At 36.6% G+C, this 19,994-nt stretch overlaps 2 protein-coding genes across 4 annotated transcripts; one reads left to right on the top strand and one right to left on the bottom strand.

Annotated features, from left to right (window-relative positions):
• The first annotated feature begins 741 nt into the window (after positions 1-741).
• LOC127882193 (cytochrome P450 4F12-like) lies at positions 742-18,589 on the top strand. Of its 3 annotated transcripts, none has more exons than XM_052430709.1 (14): positions 765-846; positions 6,468-6,643; positions 7,029-7,218; positions 8,323-8,470; positions 9,944-10,134; positions 10,752-10,876; positions 12,548-12,610; positions 13,118-13,244; positions 13,689-13,818; positions 14,444-14,573; positions 15,528-15,658; positions 16,881-17,031; positions 17,355-17,420; positions 18,367-18,589. In XM_052430709.1, the coding sequence occupies exons 3-14, from the start codon at positions 7,039-7,041 to the stop codon at positions 18,473-18,475; spliced, it is 1,551 nt and encodes a 516-aa protein (XP_052286669.1). In that variant the 5' UTR covers positions 765-846; positions 6,468-6,643; positions 7,029-7,038; the 3' UTR covers positions 18,476-18,589. The 3 variants fall into 3 exon arrangements, with proteins under 3 accessions (XP_052286668.1, XP_052286669.1, XP_052286667.1); XM_052430707.1 differs by having other exon boundaries at positions 13,686-13,818; XM_052430708.1 differs by lacking the exon at positions 6,468-6,643 and having other exon boundaries at positions 742-846; positions 13,686-13,818.
• Positions 2,635-5,180, bottom strand: LOC127831378 (uncharacterized protein K02A2.6-like). The gene is made up of 2 exons (XM_052356364.1): positions 4,370-5,180; positions 2,635-3,971 (listed from the first exon to the last, which is right to left on the bottom strand). The coding sequence occupies exons 1-2, from the start codon at positions 5,178-5,180 to the stop codon at positions 2,635-2,637; spliced, it is 2,148 nt and encodes a 715-aa protein (XP_052212324.1).
• Positions 18,590-19,994: the final 1,405 nt, after the last annotated feature.

Raw genomic sequence — 19,994 nt, 5'->3', positions numbered from 1 at the left:
ACACATTAGAACATTATAGAATAGAACAGAACAGAAGGTGTGTTTAATCATGACTTGCACAACGTACATCGTCAGTGTAACACAACAAACAAAGAATGATTAAAAAGATCAACACAGTTTATCTATAACACATAAGCGGTGGATACTCAATCATTTAGTTTAAGGTGGAAAGACAAGTATTAATTATTGTTATGGTCAATGATTCAATGATGTTCAGTTTGCTTAATGTATATAATATGGGCCGTGCTCTGTGAAAAGGGGGTTTAATGCATAGGTCCGCACAGGCTAATCAGGAACGACAATTTCGGCTTTTATGATATTTTGATTTAAGAAAGCTTCTTCTTCGCAAAAATCCGGTGAATGCAGAAAGTGTCGTCCCTGATTAGCCTGTGCGGACTGCACAGTCTAATTTGGGACGACAATTTATGCCCATGCATTAAGCCCACTTTCACCGAGCACGGCTCATATTTTATTTACCTATATGATAACTTTAATTGTGTGTATACCCGCGTGTTGTGTTGTTTGAAGCCGTGGTGTGACCAAATAGTTCACACGATGTGGCCCTTGGAACAACAGAACAAATAAAAATCATTCTTTCCCGCATACGGAAACTATTTAATGAAGTAAAATATATATCAATTATAACAACAAACATACGAATCGTCTATAAAGTAACTCTTGCAAACTCAAGAATTTATTTGGTGTATTACCACTTTAAGGCTGTTGTGAAATGCAGTGTACCTTTAACTCTCTTATCGTTTCCCTATAGTTGCAAACGATGAACTACATGTAAACGTAGTGTTTACAATTCTAAAAATAGATTTGGAACTAGTCTGGAAGACGCAGGTATGATAATAAATATCGTTATTCGTGCGTACCTTCTTCGTAACGCGTGTTTACTATTTATGATGCTAACATTAAATACCGGTTACTTTCACACATTTGTATAGCCTTGTTTTTGGTACTGAAAATGCGAATATTGGTGTAACTAACATGAGGTACAAGGAAAGTCCTAGATTTCGCACCGATCTCTTATGTTTTTTTTTATAATAACACTACGAATTTTGGTCCGAATAAAACAAATAATAAACAAAACGCGTTATTCTCTACCCAAATGAGAATAGTTGTTGTTTTGAATCTTTTGTGCTATCTCTAACACAAACGATCGGTGTTTGTAGCTAGTAATTGATATAAGCGGGCTTAAACGATATTAAAGGGACATTGCTTTCAAATGAGCTCTGATTGAGTATATTAACTTTTCTGGCATGCTGAACAGAAATGCAACAACATTTAATAGCGTATGTTTCCAACATTAAAGTAGTCGTATTTCGAACGAGCAAAATATACTGTAATGAACTTGGAAGTATTGTCCAGTCTGTATTTGAAGGATATAATAATTATGTGTGTAATTCCGTTTTGAGTGAGATACTTATACAAATGAACTTACACGTAACCTCGAGTTATTGCGCTACGTCATATTTTTCCTAAAGTAATAGAATATAAGTCACAATAAAACTCAAGACACTTTTTTCTTAACCACTACTTTTATAATGGAACTTCCATTTCAAACATACAGAGATTTATAGCCTGAATCATCTATATGGCGCGGTCATTACAAAGCATTGGTGGTTTTCAAACGGGGTGTCACACGGATTTTATTGCGTCAAAAATCTCCTAGTGTACTGGACATGACATATGTGCCATAATAATGCACAATGTGATCGTTACCGAAATCCTCGACGAACAGGTTATGGTTGTCCCGCTGGGAAGTCATATCGGCATTCGTCTGTCAATTTAACCGTGACGTATATGTCTTAACAATTTCGGGAAAATATGGTTACAACAAAACAAATAATGGGGGATAGAAGAATATATCAATACATTTATCGCGTCAGAGTTCGCATGAATAATTCCAAGATTGACACTCAATGGAGAGTTCGTCAGTTAGAAAGCAAGGATCTGAGTGGAACATAAAATGGACTGACCCCAAACTATGGACGTAAATATGCCCCACATACACAGTTACACTGAGTACGATTCTACTTTATGTTTATCACAAGTTAACTATAATGCAGTATCTAGCAAACGAATGAATCTTAAATCCACTAACGATTACATCTTACCGCGTATATTAAATTTTATATAGGTATGCAAATTTATGTTAAGACATGTGTTGATTACTTTATTACGAAGAGTACAAAAGGGACATAAATCTTGTACAACATATATTAGACTGGCTAACGGTTACATTCGGTTACATGCCAATATAAAATATATCTATCAACATCCCTCTTTCTTTAAAAAAAATATTATTAAGATCCGTTAACAATATCAATTAAAATGATCAAGATAATGGTTTAACTCTAAAAATAGTCTTAACTTATAAAACTAAGATCACTTAACAATAGTAATCACTCTTAGAACAGTCCTAACATATAAACTTTTACAAACTTGACTAGAATTAATAATGTTCAAACAGTTTGTATTTTACTAACTTGACTAGAATTAAACATGTTCAACAGTTTGTCATTTCTTGACATTTTAAAACTCTGATCAAATTATCAAGCTGGTAGCTAAAATCTCTTTCCTTAAATCTAATCTTCAGTCTTAGACATATGAAAACTATTCATTGATTCACACAAAACCCTTAAGACACTGGGGTCTTTGAATGTTTCCGCGGGGCCTTAGGTTGTATCTGCTCGGGCCGGATTCTGAAGCTGCTGTTGGTTCTGATTCAGAGGCTGCTGTCGTGTTGCCTGTTGAAGATGTTGCAGTCATACGAGTAGTTTCATGCGTCTTTGGCGCGCTTTGATTACGAGTTTCAGAATTCATATTTTTATAACGAGGCGGAGATTGCTCGCGAATCTGCACTTCGACTTTTGTCGGACGGATATGAACACGATTTCTGGCATATAGCCCACTTTCTTCACTACGCACAATATATCGATCACCATTGATATTTTCAACTATGCCTTTCTGCCAGGGCTTTTTGCTCTGCTTATGGAAATACACTGATTGACCGATTTTTACTTTTGGTTGATCGTGCGCTTTTTGATCGAACCATTTTTTCACCGATTTCTTACGATTCCCTCGCGATTCACAACGTGGCTCTGCTTTCACGCGCGAAGGTACCATGGTGCGAAGCTTTCGATTCATCATCATCTCAGCTGGACTCCTCTTGGTGTCGGCACGAGATGTGTTTCGTTGTTCCAGGATCGCCTCCATCGGGTCCGTACGCGACTCGTGGCACTTGATGATCAGTGTCTTCATGGCTTTCACAGCACTCTCAGCTTTACCATTTGATGCTGAGTGGTGGGGCGACGTGATGTGATGCTTTATACCCCACTTCTGTGTAAAGTTACGGACTTCTGTGGACATATACTGGGGTCCACCGTCAGTTATCAGTTCTCTGGGAATTCCGAATCTAGCAAAGTGTTTCTTCATTTTGTCAATCACTTGCTGACTGGTTGCCACTGTCAGTAAATCCACTTCGATGAAGCTTGAGTGGTAGTCTACGACGACGAGAAATAACCTGTTCTGTATTTTGAACAAGTCCGATCCGACCTTGTCCCAAGGTCGTAGTCCATCACTATGTTGTTTCAACTTTTCCTGTTGAGGGGGAGGTTTTCTGTTCTCACACTGTACACATTGTTTCGTGAACTCTTGCAGTTCTGCTCTCATACCCGGCCAGAAGATCGTTCCGCGGGCTCTTCTGTCCATACTATCATAACCTAGATGTGCTTTGTGCAGTCTTCGCAGCATTTCTTTTCTCAGGCTTTTTGGAATAACTATTGCTTCACCTTTGAAGATCACTCCATCTTGCACACTGAGAGTATCTCTGAGAGGGTGATATTGTCCGAGTTCAGCACTAATGTCACTTTTTTTCGGCCATCCAGTGATTATTAAGTGCTGAAGCTCTTGCATTGACGAATCTTCTTCTGTTGCGCGTCTGATTTCCAGAATTCTTGCATCTGGAAATGGTCGAATGCACCATTTTTGACATTTCGAATGTCCAACCGATCTGCAGTTTCATTTTCCTTTGATTCTGGGTATGCACGACTCAGAGCATCCGAAATCACGAGATCTGAGCCCTTCACATACTGGAACTCGATGTCATACCTCAGGGGTTTCATAATTATATCTTGTAGTCGTTTTGGCGCTTGTCCCAAAGGCTTTTTCAAAATAGTCTCTAATGGTTTATGATCGTTCTACACTACTACTTTGATTCCAAAGGTGTATTGGTCAAATCGCGTCAGTCCATATAGAATTGCTAGTGCTTCTTTTTCGATTTGCGCCCATTTTTGCTCAGCGGAGGTTAGAGCACGCGAGGCGAATTCCACAGGATGTCCATCCTGCAGAAGACATGCACCCAGTCCGTGTTGCGATGAGTCCACTTGCAGCACGACTTTTTCAGGATCAAAGTACGCCAAAACTGGGGCGCTTGTGATTTGTGCTTTCACTTTTTCTAAACTTTCGTCGCACTCATTTGTCCATTCCCACTTGACATCTTTACGCGTTAGTTGACGAATGGGCTCCATGGTCGACGCAAGATCAGGTAGAAATTTGCTCATGTATTGCACTAGTCCGCAGAGTTGTCGAACCTCTGTAACATTTTTCGGCTTCGGCATGTTTTGGATGGCTTTCACTTTGTTCTTATCGGGCAAAACACCTTTGTCTGTTATTCTGTGTCCATGAAAGATCACTTCTTTTCCGACCTTTGTCTTTTCTTCATTCAGAATAATGTTCTGTTTTGAGCATCGTTTTGCAAGTGATTTCAGTTTGCGGTCATTGTCCGACTTTGCGGATTGTTCTGTTTCACCGCAGCCAACGACGATGATATCATCTGCGATCACAAAAATGCCTTCGAGACCATTCAAAGCTTCGTTTAGCTTTCTTGCAAAGATCTCACTTGATACACATAGCCCAAATGGTAATCTTGACCATCGGAATCGTCCAAAAGGGGTTATCATCGTTGTGAGCTTGCTCGACTCTTCATCTAATTGCACATGCCAGAATGCTTCTTTGACATCCATTTTGGTGAACAACTTTGCCTGGTTGAGATTTGGCAAGACATCATCAAATGTGGTAAATCTGTACCGCTGTCTTTTCAGCACTTTGTTTAGAGGTTGGTGGTCTAAGCAGATACGCAGGCTCCCTGAAGATTTTCGTACCACGGCCATCTGGTTCACCCATTCAGTAGGCTCTTCGACTGGAACAAGAATACCTCTTTCTACAAGCTTGTCAAGTTCGTGTTTCACTTGGCTCGGATGGCGATTGGTATCTTTCGTGCTGGCAAAACAACTTCTACGTAGAGCTTAGCTTCACCTAGATCACCAAGATCTTTTTCAACTTTCCCCACAAAGGCATTTGTGTTAATGTTTATAAGGTTCATTTCTTGCACCGTTTTCAATCCTAACAGGTTCTGGAAGTCGTTCGGGACAACGATGAATCTGACATCATAAATGTTGTCAGTTTTTGGATTTTTTACAGGAAGTGTCACTTCACCAAGTGGTTTCATCTTTGTTTTGTTCCACATTCTTAGTGTAGACGCGTTTCCTTTGACCTGTGATTTTCTCACATATTTCTGGTTAATCGTGTTGATCTCAGCACCTGTGTCGACTTTAAATTTCACATTACAGTCATTTACTACCATTGTAGCTATTACTCGGGTTCTAGAGTCAAATTGTGCTAACCAGAATTCATCACTTTCAAGTTCATCATTTTCGTCTTGGACCATGTGAACGTTAGGTCTGCATTTAGCTTGGAAATGATTCATGTGTCCGCATTTGGAACATTTCTTACCCCATGCAGGGCATTCTTCCTTTTTCGGTGCATGGAGTTTACCGCAGTAATCACACGGCTGTGATTGGGGAGGCGGAAAACTACAACGGACGAGGCATGGTCAGGGTTGATAACCCCCAAAAAGGGTTAGGGTAAGGGTTAGGATTAGGGGTTAGGTTTAGGCTAACCCAAACCCTAACCCGACCCCTAACACTAACCCAAACCCTAACCCTAACCCTCTAACCCCCTCTTGCGTAATACCATACCATGCCTCGCCCGTTGTAGTTTTCCGCCTCCCGATTGCGGCTTTGGTTGGTAGCTTGTTTTGCTTCGCACAGTGTTCTTTTTTTTTGTCTGGCTGTACTTTGCTGTACTTTGTTAACATCTTTGTCTATTATTTCCTGGACATGTTTCAATGATTGTTCATATGCTCGACATAATTTGACCGCTTTGTTTAAATTAAGCTCGTCTTCAGTTAATAATAGTTCTTGTAATTTACCTGATGTGGTAAATACTATCTTATCACGGATCATTCTGTCAGTGTCCTTGAAGTTGCAGGTTGAGGCTCGTTTTCTTAACTATGTTAAGAAATTGTCAAATGGCTCTTGGACAGGCGTTGACCAGAATCTGTGCGATTCAAGAACTTCATTTTTACGGGGGTTACAATAGATTTCTATCATTTGTAGGGCCTTGACGGGATCGTTTTTGTGATCCGGGTCTTCCCACGTTGCCTGGTCATATAAATCAAGGATATTTGGTCCTGCACAGTACAGAAGTATTGCGACACGCACCTTAGCGTCCTTTTTGACAGATCCGGTTGCCGTCATGTAGACTTCGAATTCCCGCATTCGGTTACATGCCAGTATAACATATATCTTTCAACAACATGTTTTTTTCAGAATTTCGAAATACAGATGTCTTATGTTAACTGAGTAAATTTACGTTATGATTCCACAGTAAGTCACAATTGGAATGCCTTTTTTTTATTTATCATTGATATATGTCTGACTTCAACCTGTAAAGTTTAGCGTAATTCGCACAATCTTTCCTACAAAATAGCTATGTAAGAACGACGCACGGCTTCATGCTTGTAATCACACTAGTTACATTAGCTCGTTTGGAAGAAATGCACGTACATTCATGTTCAAAATGTAGAAAACTGTAAAAACAAAAACACAACAACATGTTCATGATATTTCTATTTAAGTCTGTTGTAAGCGTGATTTTCACCTGTCATATATCAACAGATTGTCCTCCATGTTCGAACTTCTACCTGTGAATAGTCCGAGCGTGTCGACGTCCCTACTGGTCGGTCTGGTCGCCCTGTGTGTGTACCAGCTCGTGTTATGGTACAGACGGTACAGGAAATGGCTGGCGGTCTACGACAAGTTACCAAGTGACAGAGACACCCACTGGTTCTTTGGTCACATGCACAAAGTATGTTCGAACGAGCTTGTTTCATACACATTTTCACTTCGACGGTTCCTGTTTTAACTGTTTAAGAATTACATAATCTTTAGTGAAAACATTGACTCTGTTTACCTTAGAAAGCGGTTAAATAAGATTGAATAAAATATTTATTTTAGCGACGATGGCACATTCATTAAACAAATACATTTACACTTCTTCAGTCAGTGGGCGTCTTTTATGTTATCATTATTGAGACGCGTCATGCGAAAATACACTTCATGTCTTATTCGACAAGAGCAGCATCGGATCGTCCTGCGCATACGAACATCCTGGTCTGGAGCTACCCTTTTCGCTAATGAGATCACGAAAGCTCGCGTTACTTAATAGCGAACGGGGTGTCCTTGGTATTGAACTACGTTTGTCACATATGACATAACTGTTCTCCTAGTACAGGGTGCAGAATAAACGGGGTTTACAGGGGTTTACACACGGGCTGGACAGAATGTAAACACACAGTTAATAACTTTATTTTTTTAATATCTCAAGTTATTGAAATACATGTGCATAAAAGACAGTTTTTCTTGCAATTTGAAATCTGAAAAAAATCACGTTTCGTGAAGCATAACCGTACTGTACACGAGGATATTTTTTAACAAGAACACAGTCTTAGTAAATAAAGAAACGCTTACGTATTTCACATTGCCATAAGCAGCATAAAATCTGTCTTCTATACACTAGTTGTAATTCTTAAAAAAAATGTTTTCAAAGTTATTTGAAAAAATGGCACCACTTACCGGTGTGTTTACGTCCATTAACGTTTAATTGGGAACCCACACAGTCATGTGGTTCTGAGTACACCCTGAGTACACACTTCAGTGCTATTTCAAATAGTTTTTAAAAGTTTCTTCGTAAGTTGAAAAAAAGCAGATGGTTATGTGTAACTGTATACTAGTATTGCCTACGAATGTTCTGTTTTAGTTATTTGTTTGTATGGAATTGAATACTAGTTCAATCTTATATCGCAATATATCGTTGATTTTAGGGTCTTCACGGGAGACGGATATGACATAAACCACGATTTTACTGTAAAACATTCGAGTATCATCAATCGCATGTATGGTTATTTAACAGCACCCAGGTCCGGGCGAGGACGGTATTCAGTTCCAGTTCAGCTACACACGCCCTTTCCCACGTCTGCACGCGCTCTGGTTCGGTCGTCTGCGCTGTATACTGATAGTGCATCATCCGGATACTGTGAAGATTATCCTGCGTGCTTCCGGTATGAAAAATTAAGCACTTTAAACTATTTAAAATATGTTAACAAGTTAACGCAGTTTTAAGGTTATTCATTAAACTAACGTTTTAGTTGAATCTTTGATCTTTACGTAGGATTATTTCATGGCAATTATGGTAAAATAACGTTTGGATAATATAAGTATCTTACAAGTGAACGTACTTAACTTGTGGTTACTATTTCAAATATTTAAATTTTATAGCTGTCATGAATATACATATAAACTCGGTCGGAAATAAGCTTTATTCTCGGAGCAGCAGATATACATTAGATAAAAATGTGCTTTTAATTTCAAAATCAATTTATAACATATTTTTATTATAAGACCGCTCACGCATGCACGTAGCAATATATTCAGAATGTACATGGAATCATCACACACAATTTGAAATGAATAAAATTAACCCTGTATTAAGATGATATATTTATCGAAAAATTATATCAGCTGATCTCAAAATGGATTACATAAATAGCGTTGCAATATTACTCGCAAAAACGCAAAGAGAAACACGAAGATGCTTATAGCAATTGTTAAAATTTCTGTAGATTTTATTTAAATAATTTATACATGTTAAATATCGAAAGGTTGACAATAAAAACGACTTTCAGTGTCTCCGCGCAGGTGTATGGACATATGTTTGGTGATAAATGCAAAACGGGCGTTTCTAAATGCAAATAAACAAAGCTCGCAAAAGCTGACTTCTCTGTTCTTAGAGTTATTTTTGTCGATTATTTTAAACTTTGTCAGTATTGCTTGTGAGTGTTTTTTTTCCCTCTCCATAATTCTAAGAATATGAAACATTGAATCGACATATATCCTCCCACTTCTGAAAAGATACACTTTCAGCATCTTTTAATTGACTAATGTTTTGTTTTTAATCACGTATGGGAAATCTTTATTTATCGGCTACATAACAACTCTATGAGGTTCTTATGCGTGAATAGTACTTAAATCGGGCTCCCATGGTGTTGTCCTAAGCATTAGAACTCCAAGTCGGTGTTAAATAATCGATAAACAACGATATATTTACAATTATGCGTTTATGTTTCTTAAAGGTAATTGTTCGCGCTTTGGCAATATGATATTTGAAACAAGGAAGATTGCCTTCGTTTAAAAAAATTAATGAATTATATTATAACAAGCGAAATAACTATTGGTGCTAAAAGAAATAAAACTGCATCGGCTCCTTTATAGACAAATTGATATTAACCGAATGCTATATTATGGAAAATACGTTAATTCTTAACAAATTGTTTCAAATACACAAGCAAAGATTTCAATTCGTCTTGAATGACCCAGCGGTAACGTGTTAGATTTTCAATAGATTATGGTTTCCTTTTAATTATATCATTTTATGTTTGTTATGGGATTTAAAATAAAACATTAATTCCAGTTTTGTAAAAAAACACGAATATGTGCATTCATCTGCCTTTAATGTGCATATCTTATTATTTCAGCGCATGTAGCCAAGAAACCCCGCGGCCCTGGTACGGCGTACATGCTGGGGATAAAATGGCTGGGCGAGGGCCTCCTGATTGCCAATGGGGACAAATGGGCGCGAAACCGACGTCTGCTAACTCCCGCCTTCCACTTTGACATGCTCAAGTCCTATCTCAGCAAGCAGAATGCGTGTACGGATGTACTGATGGTGGGTTGAAATACGTAGGCTTTAGTCCTTTAAAATTAAAATATTAACACAATTCGCTGCACTCACTCGCGTTAGAATTACTGTAAATCAGGAATGCGTCTAGAACTGATCTCATGTAAAGTAAAGGCTGATACATCTTAAACCCTTTCATAATCACACTACGTGTCACCAGGTATTATTTGAATGTAAGTTTCATCGGTACCTACAATCGGTCAACCTTTTTTGTACATGGGGTTCGATGGGATTTTCCAAGTTGTTGAGACCCGGATAATCCCTTGCTCAAACATTTTGCAGCGTTTACGTTCCTGATCCTGTTGGATATAGCGTATTTTGTTAATATAAAATCTGGTAACTTCCGCGCAGGGGAAAAAGCATGCCGTTGATGCGCATACGTGTAAGAGAGGTTGACTTATTGTAATTCGTCAGATTGTGAAATCATAATATTTGGTCCCTTGAATGCTGGTAAATATAACTAATAGTGCATATTTACCAGAACATTGCACATCTTGCTTAAATAGGCATTTAAGATCCACTGTTGGCATGAGACTATATCATTCATTTCCGAAACACACACCAGTATCCTAATAAAAACAATATGTCGATGATATCTACTTCAGAGCAAGATGGAATGTTTCGCTACATCCGGTCAGTCATTCGAGGTGTTCAGACATCTGGGCCTATGTTCCCTAGACATCATCTCGAGATGCGCTTTTTCCCGGGAGACCAACTGCCAGACAGAAGGGTAGGATCTAGGTTCATGTCACATCAATTTTTATGCCCCCGGTAGGGTGGCATATAGCAGTTGAACTGTCCGTCAGTATGTCAGTGTGTCAGTGCGTCAGTATGTCAGTAAGTCTGTCCGTCCGTCCGAAAAAAACTTTAAAATTGGCCATAACTTTTTCACTATTGAAGATAGCAACTTGATATTTGGCATGCATGTGTATCTCATGGAGCTGCACATGTTTAGTGGTAAAAGGTCAAGGTCATCCTTCAAGGTCAAATGTCAAATTAATGGCGTCTGTCCGTCCGAAAACTTTAACATTGGCCATAACTTTTTCAATATTGAAGATAGCAACTTGGTATTTGGCATGAATGTGTATCTCATGAAGCTGCACATTTTGAGTGGTGGAAGTTCAAGGTCAAGGTCATCCTTCAAGGTCAAAGGTAAAAAAAAATAAATCAAAGCGGCGTTCTCATGAAGCTGCACATTTTGAGTGGTGGAAGTTCAAGGTCAGGGTAATCCTTCAAGGTCAAGGTCATCCTTCAAGGTCAAAGGTAAAATTTTTTATTTTTTTTCAAAGCGGCGTAATCATGAAGCTGCACATTTTAAGTGGTGGAAGTTCAAGGTCAAGGTCATCCTTCAAGGTCAAGGTCATCCTTCAAGGTCAAAGGTCTAACAAATTATTCAAAGCGGCGTTCTCATAAAGCTGCACATTTTGAGTGGTGGAAGTTCAAGATCAAGGTCATCCTTCAAGGTCAAAGGTCAATTTATTTTGTATTTTTTCAAAGCGGCGCAATAGGGGGCATTGTGTTTCTGACGAAAACATCTCTTGTTTTATCATAATCTTAATTTAAGTTAACAAATTGTTTGCTCTTTAAGATTTTATATTTATTTTCTTACCTGCTTTTTATACGATAAACTTAGAAACTTAGAAATAGAAAGAAATGTTGAAAATACACGTTTATAGTCTTAATCTTCCGGCTAGAGGGAAGGATTTGTAATAATGTATGACCCCACCCATAAAATCGCACGATAATCTTAAGTTAGGAGTGAATTTATCAGTTTGTTTTCCATATAAACGTTTACGATAAGTATCTTCCAGCTAGAGACGTTGACGATGATCACTTTAACATAAATTGTTTTGTTCTTTAAACATTTCATATTAAAACTGAATTAACAGAAGACGTGTGTGTATCTAACATTTAATTAATTTGTTTTGTTCTTTAAATCTTTCATATTAAAACTGAATCAACAGAAGTCGTGTGTGTATCTAACATTTATCTTGAGTTAAAATTGCTTTATGAGGTGAGATTCTAGTTCAATCTGTCAAAAAGCTTAAGTGTTTATCTCTTGTATTTTGTGAGAGTTGTTTTTAAACTTTCAACTTTGGTAAGTTATGTTCAAAACTGCAACCCGCAAAAATTTGTCAGCAATGACTTAAAACTACTGGAGTATGCTGTCGCATTAAATAATAATAAATGATACACACATGCATGCCACCAACGTTGGTTTATTTTGAGGTTTTTGTCCAATTTAAAAGAATCGCATTGACAAATTGTTAACGTACGTAACACCTAATATATTGACAGATGTTCATTCACGTTTGTTTATGTCGAAACCGTTGCTATTTCCTGTATTTCTATATTGATTTTTTCGTTATTGTTGAGGATACGTTTTTTTCTTTGTTTACAGGGAGAATAATCCGTATGTACACGCAGTAGGCAGGCTCACTGATCTTTGGATCAAAAGGTCCATGTGAGTAGTATTTGATTTTTAATGTTTCATAAGGCATTGTATATTTCATTTGCGAAATATATTTTTGATTCATAAAACCACATAACAAGCTAATTCGATGACGTTAAGCTTAAGCATGCAACGAACGACATGTTAACAAAGGCGGCGTGATCTATAAAGACTTACATATTAAGGCGGTGATATCTTTAAAGACACACAGAAAAAAACTTCGCGATCTATGAAGACATAAATACATAAAGTTCGCGATCTATGAGGGCATACACAGTAAGGTAGCGCGATATATAAAGACATACAGACAAAGGCAGTACTGTTTATGGAAACATGCTCACACATTCAGAGATCTATGCAAACATACAGACAAAAGCGTTGCATTTTATGACGACATACAAACAAAGGTGATGCATTATATGAACAAAATACAGACACAGGCAGGAAGATCTATGCAATAATACAGAAAAATGCGTTGCAAATTTATGAAAACATACTTTTTTATTTGTTTTGTTTCAGTAACGTTTTGCAAGCATTTGACTTCATCTACTTTAACTTCACGCGAGACGGCAGGGATTTCACGAGACAATGCGACCTCGTGCACGATGTTTCGGAAGCTATGATAAAGAAACGCCTTGAGACAATGGTAAGTGATGATATATTTCTTAGTTTTTGATCTCCTCAACTTTGAATCAACTATAAGGTCAAATCACTTATCCCTTTAAAGCCCAATGATATGTGATTTCTAAGGGATTATAAAAGGCTGTTACTCATGACTTGTGTCATCCGAGATACAGCAAATTCCGGTAAATGTTTACTGTGTAACTAAAATAACTTTGAAACAATAACTGGTATTTCTAGGAGCATAGCGACAGTAATTAAAGTCACATTTCAAACAATGAATATGAAATAAAATACAAAGAGTGTAAGAACATTCATTAGTCATATAATCCACAATTAGCGACATACATGTAAATACAACATGCGAAAGTTGTAATATCTAAACCAAACGAATGACATTTTACAATATTTCTTACCGTTTTGGCTGTATTTAGTTATACAGTATCATGCCTCTTGTTTATACCAGAAGCAGCGTACAGACGGACAGACAAGCGAGGGCCTGGACTTCCTAGACATCATATTGCAGGCTCGGGACGAAGATGGGCGTGGTCTCACATTCAACGAGGTCAGGGACGAGGTGGACACTTTCCTGTTTGAAGGTTAATATTAAGTGCCACGTTAACTTATAATTTACATCGTTTTGAAATTTAAGCTCCAATGACCACATTGTTTAAAACATTAAAGCTTGCAAAGTTTTGTTTTAAATGACATCTTACTAACAAAACCTACACACACGCGCATTAAACTCCGTCAAATGATATTCGTGTACACATATTTTATTTGTAATTATTTACATACCGTTACATACAAATAGAGTTGTTAAATGTACATACATATACGATCCGTTTATTTGATGAGTATTAAATAACCACATGAATTATTCACAATTCAGATATAGTTCTGTATAATGGTAAATGTAAACTAGTATATAGAATGGTAAACCTTTTGATTGAGAAAATATTGCTCTTTAAAATGTGGTAGTTATTCAAAGAATGCCTATGTACGACTATAATTTAACATTACAGAACAAACTTCAACGCACGAAACTTGCTATTTGGTTACGTGGAAATTTTACATATAATTTGGATTTAGACGCTTGTTCATAGATTCATTCAAATCACCCATGGAATACACGCTTCATGATTTGCTACTGGTTAATATTTTAAAAGAAGAACACGCCTTAAACTTAACGATTGATGCGTTGATTCTTGTGTCGGTTTCTAGGTCACGACACGACCACATCGGCGCTCAGTTTTATTCTATACGCACTTGCGAATCATCCGGAAATACAGGAGAAATGTCGTCAGGAAATCGACTCCATTTTCCAGGACAGGGACAATGACGTCATACAATAGTGGGTAGATAATACGACCTATTATATGTATTATACCTAGAATTACTAGCAAATACTTGTGCATACCGAGCTAAAATTCAACTTGTCAGATATATGTATTTTGAAAAATCTTGTAAATAAAAGTAACGAAAGACCGTATGATCAGAATAGGCTTTGGATTGAATGAAGAGATTACCCAATGTTTTTGAACCAATTTGGGCTGCGAAAATATAACCCTTTTTAAGCAGTATATTTGTAAATTTAAGCAATTGCAATATGCAATGTTAACGTGTATACATGATCCAATACTTTAATATTGACGGAGTTCGCCTTAAATAATTGTGTTACAATCAACCAATTTAAACTGGATACGGGTCTCTATATGTCTGTAAATGTATGGTTTCTAGACTTCTTGCAATAGAGACGATATATAAATTGTCGAGTGTAATAAGTTTTACATGATTTAATAAAGCATTTTCTTTGTTTACTTTTTCATGAGTGACAAAGTGAAACTATTGGTGACTTATATCCACTTATGAAATGATAGCACACTGATAACATTTTGTATTGCATGCTAGTGTATGCAGAATGTGTACTGTAAATGTTCTTTGCTCACATTTTGTTTATTCTGATGACGTAATGAATATTGCGTCATGTGATTAATAACATGTAGATAATTGCTTTCATGCGAATAAAAGTGCATTAGTACGTCATGTATTAAATGTTTATTTTTCGAACATTTTATTAAACACTGACGATGATAATAAAACAAAAATCATATTAATGTCCGAACCAAGCCATGGTGAATGAATCAAACCTAATCATGTCACTCGAGCAGGAGTGATATTGTCTGGGGAATCATTGACTGGACGTATTTCTCCCTTAATCATCGCATATCATGAAATTAAAGGCCTCATTTTGCGGTGTGCCCGTCTCTCACGCAACGATTAAATTCACAATTCTTTACCGCCACAGTCAAGACCTGTCAAAGATGGAGTACCTCACCCAGTGTATCAAAGAGGGGCTCCGTCTGTTCTGCCCTGTGTTCTTCATACAAAGACAAATGACTGAGGCCGTTACATTAGAGGGATACCACATTCCCGAAGGTACATACACCATGATCAGTAATTAAACTGCAGAACAAAGCGCAGGAGAGGATTTATTGTCACCAAATGTTTATCTCTCATATAGAGACAGTGATCAATTGCGCATATATATATATATATATACAAGCTGGGACAGTTTAAACCGCTGAAATACCTGTATGGATTAATTTTAGATTTTTTGTTAGGATTTGTGCAAAGTTGTCTATATTAGAGCCGTGCTCTATGAAAATGGGGTTTAATTCATGTGCGTAAAGTGTCGTCCCAGATGTTGTCTCAGGGACTACACTATTCGCCTAAACTGGATTTATGCTAATCTTTCTGTAAACAAACAATACCATAAAAGCGAAAAGTGTCGTCCCTGATTAGCCTGCGCGGATTACACAGAGCACGGCTGAAATTTCGAATTCCTTATGGTAGTGGTGAGGGCGGTCACAATGAAAATTATCACATTCCAGTGATTACTTACTCAATTTGTCAAATATTTTCTTGATATTTGGCACACTAGAATGGGTAAAGGTTAAGCTGGCTGTTGTTGGAATCCGTTTGGTGAATGACGGATTGCGTCACATTTGAAGAGGAACACATTACTGACATTGAACAGATAAACCGTTTCATAAGATTTAATACGAGCAATGTCTGCAGTTAAATCAGTCTGTTTTACGACACAGAACGAATTACGACACAGAACGAATCATGGGAAGGATAACGTTGTAGTGTACAAAGAAGCAAAACTGTGTTTCAAAATTACAAAAGGACACTGTTTTCTTTAGTCGGGGTTTATTTTGCTTTATTACCGATTAATAGAACTGCGAATTTGAAAGACTTTTTATGTCGAGCTATATACATTGTAATTAACATGGTATTCAATAGATACATTATTGATTGTTTAATTACTTTTCTTGCTATATAAATCATACACATGTATTGTGCATGTCTGATGGTAGAGCACATTTTACTCTGCAAGTATGCATAACCTGCCGTATTATTTATTTTGGTCATTTTTTTATGTGTAATTTGACATGCGTTTATGAGAAATTCGAGGCTTCATAAACAGGTTTAGGCCTGTTTTTTCTCGATAATTCAACCATTGATGTGTTTTTGCTCTCTGAAAACTCCGCTCATACTAAGTTAATAATGCAAATATGCACTGAAAAAAAAAGGCCAAATGATTTATTTCTTTGAATGGCGCTATTTTGACTGAATGCCTGCCACTCAACCCTAGGTACCCATGTAGCCCTGGATATCTACAACTTGCATCACAACGCCACGGTCTGGGGTGAGGACTATGACGAATACAAACCAGAGAGATTCGAACCGGAGACTGCGCGACAGATGGACCCGTATGCCTTCCTGCCATTCAGTGCCGGGCAAAGGTTAGTTCTATTGATATATCTGTTTAAATGTGTAACGCTCTAGTATAGTGTGCTTTTTTTTAACGAATACTATTCGCATAATATCAAAAACTAAATGTTTTATTAAATGATTATTTCGTGATTAAAACTTTAAATATGTACAGTAAATATAGTACGATTTGTCAGTAAAATAAAAATGTGACTTTCAAACATGGCAATTATTCCACAACACACATAATGTCGTATCCGTTATAATTAATAATAGATCTACCATATTTTATATTATACCGGTACAATAAGCCACAGCCTATATGTAGTATGACAAAGCTGTTTGTATCTTTTAGGAACTGCATCGGACAAATCTTTGCCATGAACGAACTAAAAATTGTGCTATCCCGACTTATAAACAGGTAATAGTTGCTGTTTATAAATATGTGATTTCATAACGTCACGCACATTATAAATGTTTGGTCTGATGAAAGACTTACTATTTCAGTTAATGTTGAATGCTTTCTTTAGTACTGTTGTTTAAGAATGTTCACTGTCAAACTGGATTCCGGGTAAATGTGTGTTTATCGTTATCCATGTGTACACAGGGTGCAGAACAAAAAACGGGGTTTTCAGGGGTTTACACACGGGCTGGACAGAATGTTATCAGACCGTTAAGAACTTTATTTTTGCAAATATCTCAAGTTATTAAAATACATTTATGAAAAAAACTATAGTGCATAAAAGACAGTTTTTCTTGCAGTTCGTTCCGATATATTAAGGTATAAGAATAAATCCTTGAATACATCTAAAATCGGTGACGTTGCGTGAAATATAACCGTGTGCGATGAATGCAGTAAAAATGAAATTTTTTAACAAGAACACATGCCCATTAAATAAAGTAATTCTGATGTATTTCACATTATTATAAGAAGCATAACAGCCTGTCGTTTATACACTAGTTCAAATGCTTAAGAAAACTTGTTAAAAAAGTTATTTGAAGTAAAGAACCACTTACCGTCGTGTTAAAATCCATTAAAGTTAAAAGATGGAACCCCAAAAAGTCACGTGATCCTGCACCCTGTTATAGTCTTACATGAAAATACGTCAGTAATTCATAAACGGTTATTCTTATAAATCCATAATTGATCAGTGTTACTATTCGATAATTTTGTATTTATGTATTTGTGTATTTATATAATTGCGTGTTGGTTACTAAGGCGGATACCCATCAAGCTTCAAGAACCGACGTTCATGTATCACTTATTTAGATGGCGTAGGCAATACTTTGCTGTTCATGTAATTCGATTAGATTGCATAGGCAATAATTTGCTGTACATATAATCAGTATATGTAAATCCACTTCAGGTACACATTCAAAGTTAAGGAAGGGCAGACCATTAGAAAGAAGCTTGCAGTAGTCATGAGAACGGAAAATGGAATATGGCTGGATGTTAAGAAACGAGTGAAAGAATGATTTGGTGTTAATTAATCTTATCGACTTTGTGGACACATTATTTTAGTGTTAAACATGAAGTATGTTTAGTCAACATTATTAGTATTATATTTATAAATTTACTGTTCTGGAAAATTGTTATTGTTATTATTAAAATAAGTCAATATTGTTGTACAATGCGACGTCATCGTCACGTTTCACATTATTTACGGACACGTTGACATTATTAATACTACATCCGTGAAAAACAAACTGCTTACACGAGATTTCTGATTTTTTTCAATATTTCGAGTTAGTAGATGTAAGCACTTTCAAATTTATTGTATAACAACCTAATTTTTGCGCATTTTCGTAACTTTATGTGAAATACGACTTTATACAGTCGATTGGTGTATAACGGATAGCTAAGGACTTCGAGTCTCATTTTAACGTAAACACCATGCATTCAGTAATTAAACCATTAAACCTAGATAGACACATGTCTTTCCTATTAAAACATCCCAGCGGTTTTAAATTTCCGAAAAATATTATTTGTTTACAGCGCGAATTTCATGGTACACTGATTCAGCCATTACCGGATCGCTTAGGTCTTTATCGGATTACATGTGTATTGTGTTATTTATTGAAATTTGACACAGCATTTGTAAAAAATAATTGCAATATATGTACATTTCCAGAAAGGAAATTTATTTCTGCGTTTAATAAGACCAAATTCATGGAAATCGCTGCACAATTGATGAAGTAATTGCTGTTCAAAGCGATGCACCCTATATTCGGGTCATTTTGAGTTGAATCTATATATAGATTTGATAGCGGAAAATATATTTTCAGAGAAATCGATTTTTCGTTATAATTTGATTGTTTTTCATTAAAAACTTATTAATATCATAGCCACATTAAAAACTTATTAATATCATAGCCACACGCTTACCACATGGACAGCTTCAATTGAGTTTATATTTATTTTGAGACAATCCCCACATTCCTGAATATGGGTCACCACATGTCCGTTATTCACTAAATCCCGAGTTGCAGCTTTCATGCTTATTTTATATGGTACGCATCAAATTGGTTTCTGAGCATTCTTACTTTTGTAAAGGACACATAATACTAAAATATTACATCAACGAACATTATGTTTACCAAACAAAATCTGCAAAATTCAAGAAACCATTCGTCCGCACTTTTCCTGTCGTCACAAAAACGGTGCGTACATAACGTGACCTTGTTTTGCTTTCGAAAAAAGAAACAGTTGTAAACATTGACACACATCAACAAAAACATGAATCGACTTAACAATGATAGGCTTATTGTATTCAATTAATAGAAAACTATAAATCTTAACATAAATGAAAGTATTTTGCAATAAACGTTTAAGCTATCCGTTACTCAATAAAATCCGCTAAACACCAATCGACTGTATCCGACGTAAACAGACGATATGTCATGACGTGGTCAGACTTATAGTTCGCATTGATACGAAACATACAAGCTGAAAAGACATATTTAATAGTGGCCTTAAAGCGAGTTTATGCAATAT

The sequence above is a fragment of the Dreissena polymorpha genome, chromosome 5 (assembly GCF_020536995.1).
Source record: "Dreissena polymorpha isolate Duluth1 chromosome 5, UMN_Dpol_1.0, whole genome shotgun sequence".
In the NCBI taxonomy this organism is placed as follows: domain Eukaryota; kingdom Metazoa; phylum Mollusca; class Bivalvia; order Myida; family Dreissenidae; genus Dreissena; species Dreissena polymorpha.
Note: the sequence above shows the minus strand (reverse complement) of the source record. Positions and strands in the feature narration are given on the sequence as shown.